The sequence below is a fragment of the Siniperca chuatsi genome, linkage group LG23 (genome assembly GCF_020085105.1).
Source record: "Siniperca chuatsi isolate FFG_IHB_CAS linkage group LG23, ASM2008510v1, whole genome shotgun sequence".
NCBI classification, from domain to species: domain Eukaryota; kingdom Metazoa; phylum Chordata; class Actinopteri; order Centrarchiformes; family Sinipercidae; genus Siniperca; species Siniperca chuatsi.
The window spans coordinates 20,212,953-20,232,691 of record NC_058064.1 but is presented as its reverse complement, the minus strand read 5'-3'; the positions used below and the strand labels follow the sequence as shown (position 1 = coordinate 20,232,691).

The following is a 19,739-nucleotide window of genomic DNA, read 5'->3' as shown; positions in this document are numbered from 1 at the left end:
CAGAAAAACAACACAATTTAAAAACTCCTAATAAACCTTTAATTTGAGCCGTTTGTACAATTGACAAATTACATTAAAACATCTGTATATTTTTAAATGTCTGTAGTATTGTACACCTCCCCCCTCTGGCTAGCAGGTTAGGGACACTGGTAACTCCAAACATACAACGCAATGGAAATAAAGCTGCATATAATAGTACATATTACAGTTATATCAATGTACAGTGTTTACATAAAATACATCCATGAGGATACATTTAAAGGTGGAGCACAGCCTGGAGAAGTGCCGTCACATCAAACCAACATTTACATTCAGCCTCATTACAGTAAGTGTGGGCTGAGAAGCTGCAGGTGCACCATGCTGCTGGAGACGTACAAAAATATATTGCAGTGATGCACCATCAACTGGCTTATTTCTGAAAGTGTTCACTTTATTTTGTTGTTTTACACATCCTGACGTTTGGAAGAGGATGTAAGGCCGATGAATCGACGTCTTCATGAAAAAAAAAAAAAGTTATGACACATATGTAACAGGTCTAGTGACATTAAAATAGTACATCACCACGGCTGATTTAAAAACATAATAAATAGAGAGAAGCATTTGGTTTAATATCAAATGAAACTGCTACAAAATACCAAATTTGAAGATGTCAAACTCTACCAAAACTACATCTATGGCAGGCCTTACTCACCCTTTAAACTGTTTCAACATTTCTTAAATCCAGAACATTCTCCAGTAATGCAGTGCCAGTCTTAAAAAACACAAATGTAAGGCACAGTTGGGTTGTCTGCTGCAAACTGTTGCGGCAGGTTTTGAACATTTGAAATGTGCATCATTTGTACACTACAAATACTGAATACAACTTTCAATTCACTGCATAAAAAAATTAAGTCATGTCTGGCAACTCCTGGATTTTTAGCATTTTCTGAATACACAGGTACTGTAAAAACACACAAGCAATCAGGAATCCCTAAGTTCAATGCAGTCTCCGTACAGGGGTCGGAATATTTGGAATTGAGTATTACAAACTGTCAACATCCTCGCAGTGCACCTTATGACAAAAAGAGTGGTGGCATCATCACAAGAGGCTGACATGATCAAAGACCAGTAGCGACAGTCAGGTTCCATCATCACAGGAAACAGCTGTCCCACCGAAGTGAGATGAACACAGATCTTAAGCCGGGCATGAAACATCCTGAAGTGTGTATGTGTGTGTGTGTGCTCCTCTGGCCTGTTGGTCATGTACACAGAGAGATGACAATACACACCACTCATTCAGAACAGGTTTGGAAATACAATTCAATGACGGGGACGCGCCGACAGTGAAAATGACCCGACTTGAAAGAGGTAAATAATCAAAATAATAAGTAATAATAATAACTAGGGAATATATTGGGTTATATCTGGAGAAGAAAACTTCAGGTGACTGTTACAGGTACACTCCCTGATTCTGGTATATCGCTCAAACGTTTGGGAGCACTGCTGGATGCTATAACAAAATCAGGGACAAAGGGAAAGAAAAAGGCCGTACATGGAATATATGGAGCAAACAACAAACACAGTGGCTGAGTCAACATCCTCACTATTGCCCTGTTCTATCAGCTGAACTGTTGTGTGTGTGTGTGTATCGGTGCTGTTGCAGCCTCTTTGGGAGTGTTTGCCTCTGGTTACAGATGTACTCTGCTGTGGTAAGTGAGCAGCAAGAAAAATGTGAGCTCATGGTTTGCTTTACAGAGGATGTAATAAAGCTTGTGCCACCATTCACATGTATTTACAGCACACCCTCTACAAGTCTGCATGCCTTCCTCACTTGACTAAATAATAATCAGAATGATAATAACAGAATACATCTTCAGGAAATTAACACCCACACTGTGGTACTGAAAGCTTACATAGATGCATACTCTGATACATGCAGCCATTTCCATACAGTGCCCTAATGAACTCCATCATGGCGTCAGTTAGACTGTGGAAGATAAGGAGGGAGGGTTGGAGCCTCTGCACACATCTTAAATATTCCAGAAGAACTTTGCTTCCTTGTTAAATCCATGACATTTGTAATACAAAGATTATAGAAAACAAGCACTGCACCGCTGAACAGCTTCCCTTGCAAAGATCCTGTGTTGAAAAAAGAAACACAAACAAACGAAAAAAAAAAAGCTCTCCTGTGACACAGACTGAAGTCTTCCCCGTTATAAAGCAGTGAAGGAGCAGCAGCAGACTGGTGCCGTCATGCTGGGAGGGCAAATGCTAAATCTAATGCTAATGCTCATCTCATGAGAGACCTGAACAGTTGGCTGAGCTGCGGTGCTGCAGGTGGGTGTTCATGGTGCTTGTGGTGTTCAGTTGGAGACTGGAGGCCTTCAGGGGTGTGCTGCAGCTGTGGGCCTGTGGGAAGCGCTGGTGGTATCGGTCCAAACGAAGATACTTAACCGTCACCAACTTACCTGTCAAACCAAAAGCAGGAGCATGTCACTGACCAGTGCCCTTCAACACACGGAGCTAGCATCACATTAGAGTTTACAGTTTCCCCTTAGGGGGGGGGGGCTACAGGAACACTCATCCAAGATCCAACATCTCAACCAGTGAGTCAAAAGCTGCAGGCAGGACGCTAACGTTTGTCACCACACGTCACCTTCTACTGCTGTTTCAACATTTCCAAAATCCTCCCACATACAAGTACTGTTATCTGCTCAGTGTTGGAGATGATGGACATGTTAAAAATAGCACGAGGAGCCGTGTAGGTGTGGGTGTATTGCTACAGGTGAAAAGTTGAAATACAATCCAGACAGTCGAGTTTGACTGTTATGCCCATGAGTGTGAAGACTCTGAAGAAAACATCAGACACCAAAACACTGCTCACTGATTGTCAATATGAACAAGGCCTTAAAAGCCTCTGTATGCTTCAAATGAAGTGTTGTCAGATGGTCCAACAGCATCTGAAACCCCCTCCTACCAAACTTTCTGCCATCGAAATATGGGGGCTGCATCCTGTAACTTTCCAAAACATGATGATCACAGCTACTTTACACAGGGATTGGTCAGTCGTGTGGAGCTGTACAAATAGGCTGGGTTTGAACCTCTCTCAAGCCCCCCCCAAAACAACAAAATCACACTGAGCAGACCTGTCTGACTGACCAGCCTTCACAACTCGCGTATATCATCTTCTCACCTGTGCCTGTAGCAACACACCCACATAAACAGTCCTTTGTTTTTTTCTTTTTTTTTACTGCTGATGTACTCTAAATATAAATGTTATTAAGTGTGTAATTTACCATCAAACCAGGAGCCATGAAGTGCCTTGAAGGCTTTCCCCGAGTGCTCTGCAGAGAGACACTTCACATAGACACAGCCCTGTGGAGAGAGCAGGAAGCATAGTGTGACATCACAGCAACTAACAGCATGGAGATGTGACGTCAAAGTGTGCTCATCACTCATAGCACATAGGATATACTCATAGGGGTATACCTCTCGTGAGTTCTTGTCAACAGCGATGTGGACGATGCCATCGTTGTCATTGCACTTCTCCAGGATGGCCTCATGGATGGCTAAATCCCAGTTCTCCCCCACCTCCCTGAAAACACAAATACAATGAAAGTTACAAGCAGAAAGTCAAAAGACTAAGTTTGGTAGTTCCTGACAATGCATCAAACAAGCAGCAGAGACAGGTACTCACATGACTGGGTCAAACATGTTTCTGATCTTCAGACATGGAGTCAGGCTGTTGGGAGGTGAATTCCTCCGGTCCAGAGGGAAAGCTGAAGGAGAGAGACAAAATCTCAATGAACTGATGATCATGTCAGAACACGTAGCTGGTTCAGTACAGTCCAGTGAACATGTGTTAACTGGCAGGTACGGTGGAATCACAGTGAGAGTTTGTTTTCTTGGATCTGAACAACATTGAACAAGTTCACTTTGCTTTGTTTTGGTTCACACTGCATGATGACATGATAACCAGGGCCTGTCAACTACAAGGTATTGTGGAAGCTGGCTGCATGCTTCTTGCGACGGGCCGCGCAAACGCATGCCCACAAACCTCCACAATTACGTCCGGCCAGCACGAAATTTGAAACATCAAGGCCATGCTGTGTGCGGCTCCTTGATGATTATTGGCTCTTTGGTCAGTGGGAAACCAGACCCAATCACTTCCTCCGCTTCCTTCCAAAAACACACAGATAATCAGATAACCAACATATTTGTAAAGACCAGAAGAAAACTAGAGAAGGCAATTTCTGAAGAATGTGTGGTATGAATGCTGGATGTTGAAAAGCGGACGCTAAACTGGATTGCTGGCTTTAAAAGTTGAAGAGTACCAATAATGTATGAAAGATATGGAATATTTTACGGATTGTTTAAAAGCTGACACTAAACTGAATTTCTGGATTTAAAATTGAATAATACCAATAATGTATAAAATCTGTGGAGCATTTTAAGGTTTGAATGGAGTTTCTAGCTAAAAGATATGAAAAAGTTGAATTAACGTGAGAAAGTCCCAAGTGTCGTGAAGATTGTGGGCTGAAATTTTTTAGAAAGGAGTATGAAGACTTGGAAAAGTGAGAAATGGTCTAATTAGTATGAATGGGATTTAAAAATTGAATAATACCAATAATGTATAAAATCTGTGGGGCATTTTAAGGTTTGAATGGAGTTTGTAAACCTTAATAAAATACTTGAAAAAGTCTGAAAATGTCAAAGACCTGTATGTGTGTGTCGAACCTAATTAGCTCATCTCAATTAGCTGTGTGTCATCAGCTGCAGTCAAAGGTTGTGTGTGTGTGTGTGTGTGTGTGTGTGTGTGTAGGTGCCTCGAGGGACCTGTTTCGCCTATACTGTTTGGTTAGGCTTCCTATTAAGATACAGTTACTGTCTGGGGCTTTGATTATGAAAAACTAGATCCATTCCTTATTTCCTGTTAACATATAGTGACCGTTCGGAACTTATATTTTGAAAAAAAAAAAGGCCTCATCCTGAGTTTCCTGTTAAGATACAGTCACTCTATGAGGCCTCTATTTTTAAGGTTACCATCTTGGGATTTCATTTTGAAAAACAGAAATGACACTTTGTGTGTGTGTGTGCGTGTGTCTGTATATCATTAAAAATCCCTACAAAGACAGAAAAAACTGTGTGTGTGTGTGTGTGTGTGTGTGTGTGTGTGTAAACTGCACTAATTAGCTAATCTCAATCAGCTGTGTGTCCCTCCTGAGATCAAAGTTTGCCATGGTGATGTAACTGCTGTGTGACTCCTGGCCGACAGAGTTCATTTCAAGCGCATCATACTCGTGCTTCTACCACAAAGACCGTTACTCTTATCGGCTAAGTTAAGATATCTTAAGAGAGAGGAGAAACTCTTGAAGAGGCTATGTGTGATTTGTGTGTGTGTAGTATCAAAAATGTGTCCATTTGAGCAATTTAGAAATGTCCTGGTTTCTTCCTCCCTCCTGAAAATGCTGGTCTCAGTTAATATGAAAGTCTATACAGCAGTTGGCTGTCAATGCTGTCACTTTGAAGCTCTGTGGCAACTGTGTGAGTCTGTTTGATTCCATAGTTACATGCCTGCGACCAGCACACATTTTCCTACTTTTTGATGTAAAATTATGTATGAGGAGTGAAAATTGTGGGAATGAGATTTTACTTCTCTGCACTCTAGCGATGATGTCACCAACTCTAGCTCTGAACATTCCACCCGATACACACCCATTATAAACTCAGAAAAGGACTGAAAACTGCATGAAACTTAAACTGACTCTGTAAAAAGTATGAAAGATATGAAAAAGTTGAATTAGTGTGATAAAGTCCCAAGGATTGTGAATGTTTTAAAGTTTGAATGGCATTTCTACGTGAATGTATGAATGACTGGGAAGAGGTTGAAGTTGAGTGAGTTTAAAGGTTTTTCTAATTGACTCCCATTATAAATTTACTTCAAACAAAGTTGAATAGTTTTAATGATATTTGAAAAGTTGAATAATACCCAGAATGTATGGAAGTTGTGGAACATTTTGATGTTGTTGAATGGAGTTTCTAGCTAAAACTATGAGTAGTTAAGAGCTGAAAAAGTGGGTAAATGTTGAAATTTTGAACATTTTGTCCAGTCATTTGAATGGGAAAATTTCCTGGAAAACCTGGAATATTTTGGAAAGTATGAAAGGCATGAATGAGAAAAGTAATACTGGCATGTCCTAATTGAGTTGAATATTTGGAATTTTTGAAAGTGGTTGGATGGATGTAGAGTAGTAGAAATGGAGTTCATTGAAGAGGAGAGAAAGACAGAAAGACAGACAGGAAAAGTGTGAGATTGAGAGACAGACAGACAGGAAGCTTGGGAGAGTAAGAGACAGACAGACAGAAAGAGACAGAGAGAAAGACAGACAAAATGAGGTAGATTTGAATTCCTGAATCAGCTCACATGGAGCATGCTGGGGCCCTTAGAAGTAGCTTGTTTACTAAACATTTATTGCCAGGAAATTTGGAGTGGTAGTGATGGTGTGCGGTTGCCTATCAGCTGTAAATGTCTGTTTACCCATGATACCTTGCTTTTCAGGTTTCTGAAGGAGTCATTGCTACGTTTGAGTGCAATGCTCTCTGGAGCCACAATATTTTTAGTGTGGTACCTTTTCCTTGCCAGACTTTGGAGGGCATCAAGGAGGTCTTGTCACAACTGAGAGAAGGCTGGATCCACCTCCAGACCAGGAAGTCCGCTCCACCAATCCTCTGAGTCTCTGTTCGAATCCTGGACTCGTTGGCTGAGAGGAAGCTCACAGCCCGCTCCCAATTCTTCTTCATTTTCTTCCTGTAAAATAGCAGAACTGCTGACACATCTTCCTCAATTTATAGATCAATAGATGCAGGCCCTGTTGTTTGTGCATCTAAATTTACCTTTAAAGAACATGGGGCACTGTAGACAGCAGTGCAAACACACCAACTATCATGTCCAGCCTCTTTCAGACATACACTTTTATAAAGTGCTGGCAATTTCACATGTCAGTTTCATGTTTGAATAAGCTCCCGAATCATTTCAAGTAACATTTCGGCAACATGAATGCTGCCACATTACCAGAAAGGCTACGGCACACACAAACCCAGACAGATTAAATCCATCTCTTGTTCAACCTCTTTAAACCAGCACTGTAATACACTTCTCATTCAATAAACATTTCTGAAACACGAGGAAATTAAATCAGTGTAATAAACAGTGAAATACTGTGAATGAGACAGTTCGAGATTACAGGGGAGATGTTCTTCTCATGTCAGAGGAGTCTATGAAATATGTGTTCATTGAGGATTTGTCTCCTCTTTGTGGAGCAATAGAGAAAAAACACATGAAAACCGCATTAATCGTCAGACATACATGTTCAGCTTTCATTCATTCCAACTGCTTTCAGTATGCATATCCAGCAAAACGGCTTTATATACAGCACTGGAGTCAATAACAGATTAAAGTGACCGTCACAACTTAATGTCTTGTCATTTTCTTAACATGTGTGCTGTTAGACTGGGCAAAATGGGCAGCACAATTCTGCATGTTATATTTACTTTAATAAATGATTAAATGAATGAGACTTTATTTGGGGAGCTACAGGGCTGAACAGATTAGTGAGAAGCCGGGGTGAGCCGTGAGGATAAACATTCAGCTGCTCAAGAACTTTTAAAATCCATCAGTGATGCAGCCTGACAGTGAGACAACTGACGAGTAGAGCCCAACCGATTTATTGGTCAGCGATATTGGCCTATCGCAGATATATCGGTATCGGCGTACATGTTATCCCATATGCGCCATATGCCGACATAACCAATATAAAACTGTTTTCATTTCAGTATATTAGGCAGTACTGTCTTATTATATTGGTGTTACTACAACGTTTATCCAGCAGAGTGCACTGGAACTCAGATTAATAATTAAATTAATAACTATAACCAAATTACCATTGATAGCTGGTAGGTTGAAGGATTTGGAGTTCAACATAGAAGAGGTTGGCAAATTATTCACTGTTGTGCAACATTAAAGAAACCAGCATAATTATACACAAGCATTTATTAAAAGATAATAAAGCAAAACACACAATATGAAAGCTAACTCTAAACTACAGAACAAAAGGTGTGTGTGTGTATGTGTATGTATGTGTGTGTACAGGTCTCGGTGCGCGCCAAAAGGAATGTGTGTGTGTTTCTTTATTCTGCATCCGTGGTCAGAAACAAAAAAACACGTGAAGCGGGAGCTTTAAAGTTACTCTCTGCCGGGTGTCGTTGTGTTTAAAAGGGACAATTAGAGATGTATATGTGTGTGTGGTCTGTTTAGGATAACGGTGCCAAGTTAAAAGGAGTTAGTGAGCATGCAAAGACTGTGTGAAGCATAACATAAACTAACAAACTTAGCTTGCGGCTACCAGATTAAGCTAACAGATAAACACATCACAACAAAACCTCAGTGAAAACACATCAGTACATGTACATCATTAACTAAACAGTCCCGTGCTTAGCCAAGTACACTGTTACTCTATGCTATGGCCAGTTGTTACGTCAGTAATTGACTGATACTGAACATACAGTACTGATGTTTATTTATCTATTTTTTTTATTTATTCTTTATTTAATCAGTGTTCATTTCTAGAATTGGTTGACAATGTATATTTAAGATGTTAAAGAATATAAATTTATTTGTTTAAGAAAGCAGCCTTCTGAGTACCTTTGCATAGGCATACCGGTGCACAATCCGCACAGAAAGGGTTGGAATTTTCATTCCAGCTCAAAAATTCACTATATCGGCCGCCATATTGGTAATCGGTGAATGTTTCCCCTCTAAAATCCGCATCGATATCTAAAATCCCATATCGGTTGGGCTCTACTGACAACACTCTTCTTCCTTCATATCATGACTTTCCAGCTCACTGCTGTTCTCCAGCAGTGCTGTTACCACTGAAGAAGGAAACTGAGGTTTTGCACTATCCTTTTGTGTACCAGGTACCAAATATGACAAACATTAACAGGACTTTCTCCCATAACAATAAATACACATTTTGTACAGTGTAGAGTCATGTACAGAAGTAAGTAAAACATTTTGTTTAGTGGTGTAGTTGATGATAAATTGATGTTTTTAGCTTTGACTTGCATTTGCTGTATGGCAGTATGTTAAATTCAGGCCCTGATATTCTTTTGTTAAGTTTTCTATCTGGATTCAGATTCTAAAGATCAAGCTGTGGCAGTGTTGGTACTGACCGGTCCTGAGGCTGAACCAGGGAGTCTCTGACGTGGGGGATGGGCAAGTAGGGCTGCAGGTCCTGGTTCTCTTGGCAAGCCTCACTGTGGGTCCTCAACACATCTGAACAACAACAACACAGTTAGGAAGAATTAAGGATTAAAGCATGAGGATAAAATACAGCATTCAGAGAATAACCAAGCAAGTCGATGACTTCAAATGACACAAATCACCAGGACTTCATGTGCGTAGTATGATATCCAGTACGCAGTGGTTCCCATATATTCATTTATTTGTGGTGGCCCGCCACAATATCAACATTGACCACCACATATTGATTTTCTATTTTTTTCAGCGCGTTTCGCTCAGCCCCTCTTTGCCCCGCTCTCTCTCTCTCCCTCTCTGCACGTGATACGAGCGCACAGAAAAGCATCCTCGCGAGGGAGCATTTCTGCTCTGCGTGCACAAATGTGGCCAAACTTCCCTAAACGCTTGCAAATGCTCAATGCTCCCTCGCTCGGAAAGTTTTGATACTTTGGAGGCGGGGGTGGAATAGACCAGCGTTTCCCAAACCTCTCTTAACCTGCATGTTTTAGATCTCTCCAGTCTCCAACACCGCTGATATAAATGATCAACTCATTATGAACTCCTGAAGCTGCTTGATAACAAGCTGATCATTTAAAAGCTTGTAAGCGCACCCGTTGGTGCCGATGTCATTCGGTACCACTTTGGTTTCGATAGGCTACGTCATTAATAACAAGCCTCCACATGCGGCTCACCAGCTGTAGGTGTGTGCAGGTGTGTGGGGAAGAGAGAACTGAGAGCAAGGTAAGCATATTATAGTAGTTTGTGAGTAAACACTAATATAAGATTAAGTAGAATTAAAATGGTGAAATAAGAAATACTAGAAATAGGGTAACATATGAATGTATTCTTTCAAATATTATAGCCTGTGTATAATATTTTCAATAGATACATATCACCCCCCCTCCCCGTTTCTGTAAGCAAACACATTCACTTGCTTGACATTCAGGTGAATGTGTGGTGTTCCTTACCGATAATCCTCTCCACCATGTCATACATCTGCCTGGTCTCCTCCTCCTCTCTCCTCCAGCGGTACCTCATGTAGCAGACCACACTCCACACACAGCCTGCCGCTGCACACACACACACAGGATTCACAGGTTCAAACACTCTTGAAAAACTGCTTCCACTGCTGCGTGGAGCCAAACTAGTAATTACCACTACTGTTACTGCTGCCCCTTCTGCTGTTAACTATGATAAAATATGGATATGGGTGCTAATTTTAAGCAAGTCCCTTAATCAACACGCGTGTTAATGATTAATCTATCAAATTGACAAACCACTGTGTGTTTTTCCTTTAAGCCCCTATGTGTAGGATTTCAACATTTCTGGCTTTGGTGACTCCTAGTGGTATTTCTTGAAATAACCATTTATCACTTCTGCTTCTGCTGTTACTATCTACTGAAACTACTGCGCTGTCTGCCATTGCAGCTAATTCCTCTCCCAATGCATTCAACCCAGCAACCCTGATCAGGCCACATGGTTTAGAAACTTGATGGATGGATTTATCATGCTTTAAATAACAGACGAGTGCAGTTCACTCACTTTCTCGGTCCATTCCTTGGTTACTTAATTTCTGATATTATAGTAAACTTATTGTCCAGTCTATATTACTGTTAGATATATGTTTAACATCGTGTTTGCACAGCCTGCGTAGTGAAAGCAGCAGCAGTGTCAACGCAAGATGCGTTCAGGCACAGCATTGAGTGTAGGTCACCTGCAATTTGGCAGCACCCAGAGCCCAATAGACAATCACTGTAGTTATGCGTGTAAAACAGAAGAATATATATATCTAGTGCAAGGGAAACGCGAGCCTTAACGGCCTGTAGACAGCTGGACTGATTAAAATGGGAGCGTATGTGTTCCGCCAGGCACGTGTGAAACAGACTCCTGTGCAGACACGGCTTCGGGGATGGCAATGTGGGTTGGTCCACCACTTTGGTTCATACTAAAATATCTTGACATATACTGGCCAGATTGCCATTAATATTTTGTACAGATATTAGAGGTCCACAGAGGATGAATCCTGATGACTTGTTTGAGTCCACCATCTAGTACCACCAGCAGCAGTTTTCACCTTTAAAATGATTTTTATTATATTTTCTTCAGGTCTTTATCCTTATTTCATCATTTGGTGTTATTTTCTCTTAATGTAGGAAATGAAAGAATTTACAAACGAAAACATGCTGTAAATACTGGTTGACATTGTTGCGGGTCTCATCTCTGTTGTGTTTTTAACTGTCTGTTGGTGTCAGTTACAGTCATCATCAGTGACACTACTGTGAAAAACTATTTGGGCACAGAGGTGTAGCTCACTAATCAATCACACGAATTAGCTGTGATCTACACTCCACATGTTTCAGGCCTGCTGCTGTTTATGTGGCGTGGCTTATCTTACCAACTGCGATGAGGAAGACTCTGCTGATAACGGTAAGGAAGGCTCGGCGGAAGCGGCATGTGAAGGGCATCTTGGGATGTGTGGACTCCAGCCGAGTGATCTCAGACACATCAGTCACCGGATCATCAGCTACTTGCCCAATCAGCCTGCACACACACAGACACACACACAGACAGACACACACACACACACACACACACACAGAGTGAGTACAGATGTCACATGGGAGGCTTGTGATCAGCACGAATGCGTATATCGTGTATTACCTTATCCCAACATCCTGGCCTGTCCGGATGATCCACTCCAGGGAAGTATGGATGAAGCCTTCAAACTCCTGATTCTGAGCCTGAACAAAAGACACATGGTACTGATGAGAGGAACAGCACACATCAGTTTCCACTGCAGCACTTAGGTCAAGCTTCCATGAGTTCCCACTCCTACGGGTCCTGCTTTATTAATACTGCTTTTCAGTAATCCTTTATCCACTCGGAGGTGAGATAAAGTCAGGGCTCTATATAGAATACTGACGTTTTAAAACATTGAAATAAAGTTAGTTTCAAAGTTTGACACACTGGAAACAGCATTTAAAACATGGACACAGCTTTTTAAAACACTGATCACTCATCTCAAAAAACTCTACTGGGGCTCTCCCCCCCCATTCTGATGAACTGCTTTGAGAAACTGCTTCTCCAGCACATAAAGAACAACATCCCAGCCAGCCTGGACCCTCACCAGTTTGCTTTCAGATCCAACAGATCCACAGAGGATGTCATCTCCCCTGCCCTCCACTCAGTCTTCACCCACCTTGAGAACACCACCACCTACATCAGGATGCTGTTTGTTGATTTCAGCTCAGCATTCAACACAACCTCCTCCATGAAACTGATTGGAAAACCAAGGAGCTGATTGTTGATTTTCGCTAAAAGGAGGCAAAGACACACACGCCTGTCTACATCAGGGGAGCTGAGGTGGAGCAGGTGAACGGTTTTAGGTTCCTGGGGATCAGCATCATCCTCTGTCTCCACGCTGGTAAAGAAAGCTCAGAAACAGCTGTATTTCTTAAGGAAACTTCAGAAGGCAGAATTCCCCGCGCCAGGTTCTTGTTAACTTTTACAGAGGAGCAACAGACAGCCTCCTGACCAGAAACATCACACACTGGCACGGGATGAGCACGGCCCGGGACCGGAGGGCTCTGCAGCGGGTGATTAAAACCGCTCGGAAGATCACTGGTACCAACGTACCGAGCAGCAGTGATACCGAGAGGTGAGGCGTCTGCACCCACCCCAGCCTGTGCACCCTGCTTCCGACTGGCAAGAGATACAGAAGCATCCGCACCACCAGACTACAGAGCAGCTTCTTCCCTCAGGCTGCGAGACTCCTTAATTCATCCCCTTATTATTTATTCAGCATTTACTGTATCATTTTTGTATTTAACGTCTGTTTCTGTGAGTAGCATAAAGGGAAGGGCAACTTAAATCTCGTTTCACAACCCTGTGTGTCAAATGATAAATAAATCTACCTTGTATAGTGTTAGTATAACATTAATATATACATTATATAATGCAGTATATTCATTATAATTGATATAATAGTATACTATATAGCCTACCACTAATATAATTTTAATTCCAGCTGGACAATACAGCAGTTTAAGAAATACACAACTAACATTTATAAATTTTGTAGCTTCATTAAATCCTTGTGCAAGGAAAATGGGTCTACAATGGTTAGTCTCTAATTTGGTAATGTTTTGTTAACGTGTCAATAATCAGAACCGTTCATGCATAACAATGAGTTCAACAGTTCGAAAGTTTGCTGTAGCACGTCAAACTTTTATTAATGTGCCACCCCATCCAGGCTGTGATTGGCCGGTTCACGAAAAAGTGACACTGATGAGCGCATGGACTTTATGAAAAGTTGAATATGTTTCAACAAGGGGGATTATGGTAGGTTGTAATTTTTACACACACACTGTGCACATAAATTATTTTTGTGGTTCGCACATACCTAATGCCAAAGGCCAAATGCGAGAAATACTCACACTGTAGAGCCCTAATAATCCTGCTGTAACAAGAGATATGTTTAAAGAATCTATCTATCGTCATGGAGCGAGAGAGAAAACTGAATCTGTAGCTCCTCCACCCTCCAGAAAAAAGAAACACACTGTTCCTCGTACGCTCTCCACTCTAATTCAGCATCGCTCTCATATCCTGCTTTCAGACTGGACTCAAAACATCTAAACCAAAGGTAACAAGTTGGAAAATACACTCTACTGTGTTCTTTCAAATTGACCTTTTGCAAAATTCACAGACTTTGCTAAAAAATAAATAAATACATTTTTAAAAAGTAGCACGCACCCAGGTTACCCTGTCTCATATTCAAATTCCAAGTGTTTAATGGCCGCTGCGAAGCACAAACCTTATCATGTAGTGTGAAATCTCTGCTTGTTGGAAAGATACAGCAGTGATGCTGACAGTCCCTGTTTCAGGTTTGGTTGAACAGGCAGGGATGGTAATGTGTGAACGTACCAGTAAATACGCAGAGGCCTCTTCCATGGACAGACTCCTGTTTGCATGATGCTCGTCTCCACAGTCATGCTGGCCTGCAATCACATCAAACCATCACTGATGAAAAAGAGCACACTCCTGCTAACTGCTCGTACCATCTCAACGTGTCTCCACATCCTGTGCCTCTGCTGATTAGTACTCATGTTCACATGGTAGACACAAAGGGACCGGGCGGGGTGACCTAAAGTTTATATCACAGGAGAGTTTAAATATTGGACAGTAACCATATAGGCCCTACTGAATGTCAAAGTATTGGCTCATTTCAATAGGATGTGATCTGAATAAAGTATAAGAGGAACTATTTATTAAGATATTATCACTTTGGTATTAGTCAGTTTTGTAACATTAAAAGCTGCTTTTACCAGCTCTCTCTGACTGAGGACCTATCCTGCCCATTTGACAATGTATAAACCTTCCTTAATCCAAGTGTACAGCATAGAAAGTGCAAATGTGTAAGTCTGTTAATATCAGAGTCACTGTCGTTCCAAAGAACCAGAAGAAGAGAGTTAATAGCTACCGGCGATGTGGGCCAGGTGGTCGTGTAGATCAAGCAGCAGCTTTAGGATCAGGTCCTTCTCCACCTTGTCCTGCAGACAATAAATACTTAGTGGACACACTCTACCAACAGAACTGCATTCATTTATTAGCTCATTTGTAGACCTTTCTGGTGGCACTTTTGGATATTAAAAATGTAGTAGGGAGGTCCCGATCAAGTTTTTTGGTCCCAATCCGAGTCCTTTAACATTAAGTATCTGCTGATACTGAGTCCCATCCAGTGCTTGTATATACACTTAAATGTTGATTAATGTAAGTATAGGAAACATTGAAATACATCTACTTGATCCAAATACTGACGGTCTTTGTTCAAAAATATTAAGTTTCTAAGATTAAATTATAGATTTACTTGGATATGAATGGAAATTAAAATGGGAGAATGTGACTCTTGAAACTGACGTAACACGATCAGCTAGAGAGAAGACATATCGCTCTGTCGGATTCATCGGAACTACAGAAACACTCGTCCACTCGCAGTTGTACAGCAGTGCTATAGAGTGGAGCTTCCATCACAAATGGTCTTTGGCTGAGTACAGACAACGGCTGCAGAAAGCATTTTAACAGACAACAGACGAGTTTATGGCCCGTTATCAAGTTACTTGTGGAATTAACATTAATTAGCGATATCTGGTATGATCTGCCACCGGAGACATTTGTCATTTTAACTGGTGAAAGCGATGGTCAGTGTCGGCTAAAAACGAGAAGCTGCTACCTGAGTGTTTTCTAGCCTGCTCTTTGCTAATGATAATACTGTCTAAGCTTAGCGAATCCATGTATTTTGCCCACCTCAGCGTCTGAACCCCGGAGTCACTCACCGGTGCGCCCAAATCATTTTTCACATTCGCACACACTAATTTTCCCTCGCATATGCAGCTGAATGCTACAGTCTATGGGCCGGCTGTGGTACAGCAGTGCAGCGCTGCAGGACTAGCACGCTGAGGTGGACAACACACAGGCGAGTATAGTCAGGAAAGGATCGGATTTTGATCTGCCCTTTTTGAGCTGATACACTTCCATTAAAATGTGCCTGGATCGCCTCGGGACAACTCTACAGTCTAGACCCCAAGATTTAATTACATCTTAAAATGAATTTAGAACCTAATTTGTGTTATTGATAGTATTCGGCATCAGTTTAGGTAAAGTGTTTTCACAACCCCGGTCTTTATTCTACCCTTGTTGATATAAATGGGGTGGACAAAACATTTGAAATGCCTCCCAGCAAAACAACTGGTACTCTGTGGCTTTTAAAGCAATGTGCACATCTCAACAAAGATCAGAAGCTTGAACAGTAGCGCTGCCTTTGGGACAGTTCACCTTTGCACGGCCAGGAGAGCAAGTTCACCTCATTACCGTGGCAGCACTTCAGCTGTGTTTACTGCTCACATCCATTATGCTTTCCAATTCCAGGTTAAGTGTGCACATTGCGCTTCCTGTACTCTATATATTGAACAAAAACTTTGCTGTACACAGAACTGAAAGAGGGGGTCAGAGGAAAATATCTACTTACATAAGAAGAGTCAAACTCGCTGCCAAAAGGATGGCTCTTAACTGCAACAAAGGAGAACGAGATGCAGTCAGGAGGCAGAAACAACAGCAAGTCCACCAAAAGCCCACTGTAAACCTAACGCGCCACACATGTAGAGGCACAGGATGGATTAGCAGAAGGAAAAACTTGGGCTTTTAAAATAAGACGGCATGTGTGGAGACTGTGGAATGTGAGTGTAGTTCAGACATCACTTAACATGTGAGTCTGTGTCTGGACATGAAGCTCAACCCATGAAACCTCACCACATCAACCAGGTACTTGGAGCACTGCCATCTCACTGCAGTGACCATAATCACAGGCACAACATTAATTCACGACTGAATTATACTGTGTGGAGTAAGAAGAGAACTGGTTTTTTAAACCCAAAACATATTTTTACACTGGATTTAAACCATGATGCTGTTTACACTCAAATGACAAATTTACTCCCCATTTTTCGCTCCAAACCCCCCTTATCTCTGAGGTTGTAGACCGTGGTGTTTCTAAGATTTTTGCTCCTTCATATTTAAACGAGGTGGACAAAATACTAGAAACACCTTTCAACAAAATAATTCCCAGTGAAAACTGTTGAAATTTGTATTAAGCGTTTAGCGCCACAATAAAAAATTCCATTCACCTCCATTGTACTGTGCTGTGTGGCGGTACATGTTTCAAACAGAACTTCAAATAAAATCAGAATTACGTGCACAGCTAGCACCACTTGGCCTGAGTGGGAGTCTTCTTGTGATTTGAGCAAAACAAAGGATAGTTGAAGTAGTGGGAAACCATTGGCAGGAATCTGTAGCACTTTGTGCATGCAGGTGCATTCTTGTGGGCCAACAACAACACCATGTAGAGTCTGTTTGGGGCCAGGGCTGGACCAACATCGGTGCTAACATTTCTTACAAGGGTTATGTTCCCGTCAGATGGCTAGCTGGCTATGGCTATTCCAAAGCAAAGCTAGCGATGGCACCTGCAGGAGAGAGATTTAAAACAGGAGTGTGCGCAGCGATGTGCGCGCCGGGTTTGCATTTGTTGACAAGATATTGTCACTGGTTACGAGAGGCGATGCCGTGGGAGTCAGGTGTGTGTATATAGTTTGGAAGTTAGCGCTAGCTAGCCAGCTGCCTGTAATATCAGGCTGATGTCTTGTCAAGGAACACAGGCAGCGGGAGCAGAGTTAGATTTGTGTTCCCTTCCTGTCTGTGCTGAAACGGATAAATACAGTGGATGCCTGAGCTCTGCTGGGTTGAAGTAGTGACAGTTCATAGCTGTATGGCATAGTCTGTTTTTTTTTACTTTACATAATGATAACAGGCTTGAAAGCAGTCTTTTGATATTTTTAATAATTGATAACTGCTTTCATTTAGCTTTTGTGCAGGAAAAAAAACCCCAATGTGAATTTTTTTGCCATACTGGTGTGTTCAGCACTTCTGTTTACATGAAGCACATCCCTCTTTCAATTATTGTCAAACAATCACTGTAGAGGGGATGCCAGACTGTTTGGGGGAAAAAAATACACATACAAACACAAACCCCACCACCATGCCACACGGGGATAAAATGATACTAAACACTGGCTTTAAATTTCCAGTAGACATATTTTATACTCTCTGGGGATAAACAGTCGAAAAGCTTCAATAGCACATCTTGACTGATACTTACTGGCTCCATCCACCTCAGGGGATCCAGAGCCCCTCATCCTAAGGTACATGAGGCCCAGCAGCAGGAAAAAAAGGCATGCTGCCGTGAGCAGGAACATGGACAGGTAGTGAGCGCTGAAGCTACCAGAGGAGGCCACTTCTTCCCGTTTGAACTGCTGGAGCAGCTCATCCTCCGGGACAGACAGCTTCTGCTTCAGAAACGCCTGGCTGTACGGGTGGCTGGGAGCGATGTGATTGGAGTGGTTGCCCCTGTAGGTCTGAGACAGGCTGCTGTAGTTGGAGAAGCGCGGTCTCAGCCCAATGCTGAACCTGCTAGTGCTGCTGCTGCTTCTGGAGGCTCCGTGGTCGCCGTCGAGGTGGTTGTTTTTGCCGGCCTCTGCTCCATGGTTGTCGGTAAGGGACACGTAGATGGACTTCCTGGAAAAGTTGTGGCTCCGCAAGCCTCCCGATGAGTCCGATTCCCTTCTCTTTACCTCGTCTTCCTCCCCCTCCTCCCTCCGGCTTCTCACCATGTTTAGACTCTCAGGCGGATCAACCTCTCTTGCTACCCCTCCCGTCTGAGACCCTCGGCCGACTTCGTGGGAAGGGAACGCCGCTTTCTGGTGGTTCCGTCTAGGCTCCAGCCTATCCCTCTGTCGATCTCCGGTACCAAGGCCCCCAACCTCCTCCTCGTCCGAGTCTGAGTAATCCCCGGCTAGCTTGCTAGTGTTCAAGTGAGACGCCCCACAACCATTTAAAGAGCGAGCGTTCTTCTCAGTCCCCCCCCCATAATCGTCCTCGTCCCCCGATTCGTCGTAATCCCTCCCTTCCGCCTCAGGGCTGGATCTGGCACGAACTCCCCAGCCTAGCAAGACACTTCTCTGTCCGTCCGGACCCGGGGGAGAAATGTTGCTATTTAGCGTACTCGTAGCGCCATACTGATTCTTGATAGCCACACTCGGTGTTGTAACGGGCCTTATCTTTGGTTGTTGAAAGCCAGAGCTTCGGTCTGCCCTTCCGCTGTGATTGAGGCCCTTTCTTTTCAATGGAGTTTCAGCGTCAGACTCGTCGGAGCTGAAGCCGAGGACGGAGGACTTCCGGCCCGGTCTCCTGCTAGAGCTCAGGTGCGTGACGTCATGGCTGGCTGGCCTGGATCCCGCCGTGTTGGTGGCCCCGCTGCTACGGGTTTTACCCGGTCTGGATCCCCGCTGCTGTTGGTCTTCGCGAAGCTTCTTCAATTTCTTCAAATATACCGGGCGAGTGTTTTCGGTTACCGGGCCTGGAGTGAAACCAAAGCGCTTTAATTCGGAGAAAAGCTCCTCATCCGTTAACTGCGTTGACGCCATCTTGGACAAAACTCTCAGAGAAGGTTGTGTAACGGAAATGACGTAGGGGTGAAGTGGCAGTGGATCAACTGGGCTGCGTTCAAAATCAACAGCAAGCTGTTTATAAATGATAATGCTCAAATTCTTAGTTATGAGGCGTTTCTTAGATCTAAAACCTTTCTTATTACATATAAATAATGTTAAAAGGTAATAAATTCGACAGCTGATAGATATTAAAACCCATAAATGTACCAGTAAACTTATAAGGAATTATTTTCTACGGTAGAAGGAAAATTACTCCAGTTTGCATGGAACTCATTTTTTAAAATAAGATTCAGTGGGGAAAAAACATGGCTTCTTCCATAGGAATGTGTTATTTCCAACAAATTGGGAACTGTTCCAATTCAGGATATGAAATTCAGACCTGAACATCCGAACACGTGACTGTCCGT

The 19,739-nt window shown here is 42.5% G+C and overlaps 1 protein-coding gene across 1 annotated transcript; it reads right to left on the bottom strand.

The window, feature by feature from the left end:
* Positions 1 to 16: 16 nt before the first annotated feature.
* lemd3 (LEM domain containing 3) lies at positions 17 to 19,537 on the bottom strand. Its single transcript, XM_044185880.1, has 13 exons — positions 17,985 to 19,537; positions 16,302 to 16,342; positions 14,757 to 14,826; positions 14,201 to 14,274; positions 11,939 to 12,018; positions 11,673 to 11,818; positions 10,246 to 10,347; positions 9,211 to 9,313; positions 6,609 to 6,787; positions 3,677 to 3,758; positions 3,469 to 3,574; positions 3,276 to 3,354; positions 17 to 2,447 (listed from the first exon to the last, which is right to left on the bottom strand). The coding sequence occupies exons 1-13, from the start codon at positions 19,306 to 19,308 to the stop codon at positions 2,275 to 2,277; spliced, it is 2,559 nt and encodes an 852-aa protein (XP_044041815.1). The 5' UTR covers positions 19,309 to 19,537; the 3' UTR covers positions 17 to 2,274.
* Between the last annotated feature and the right edge of the window lie 202 nt (positions 19,538 to 19,739).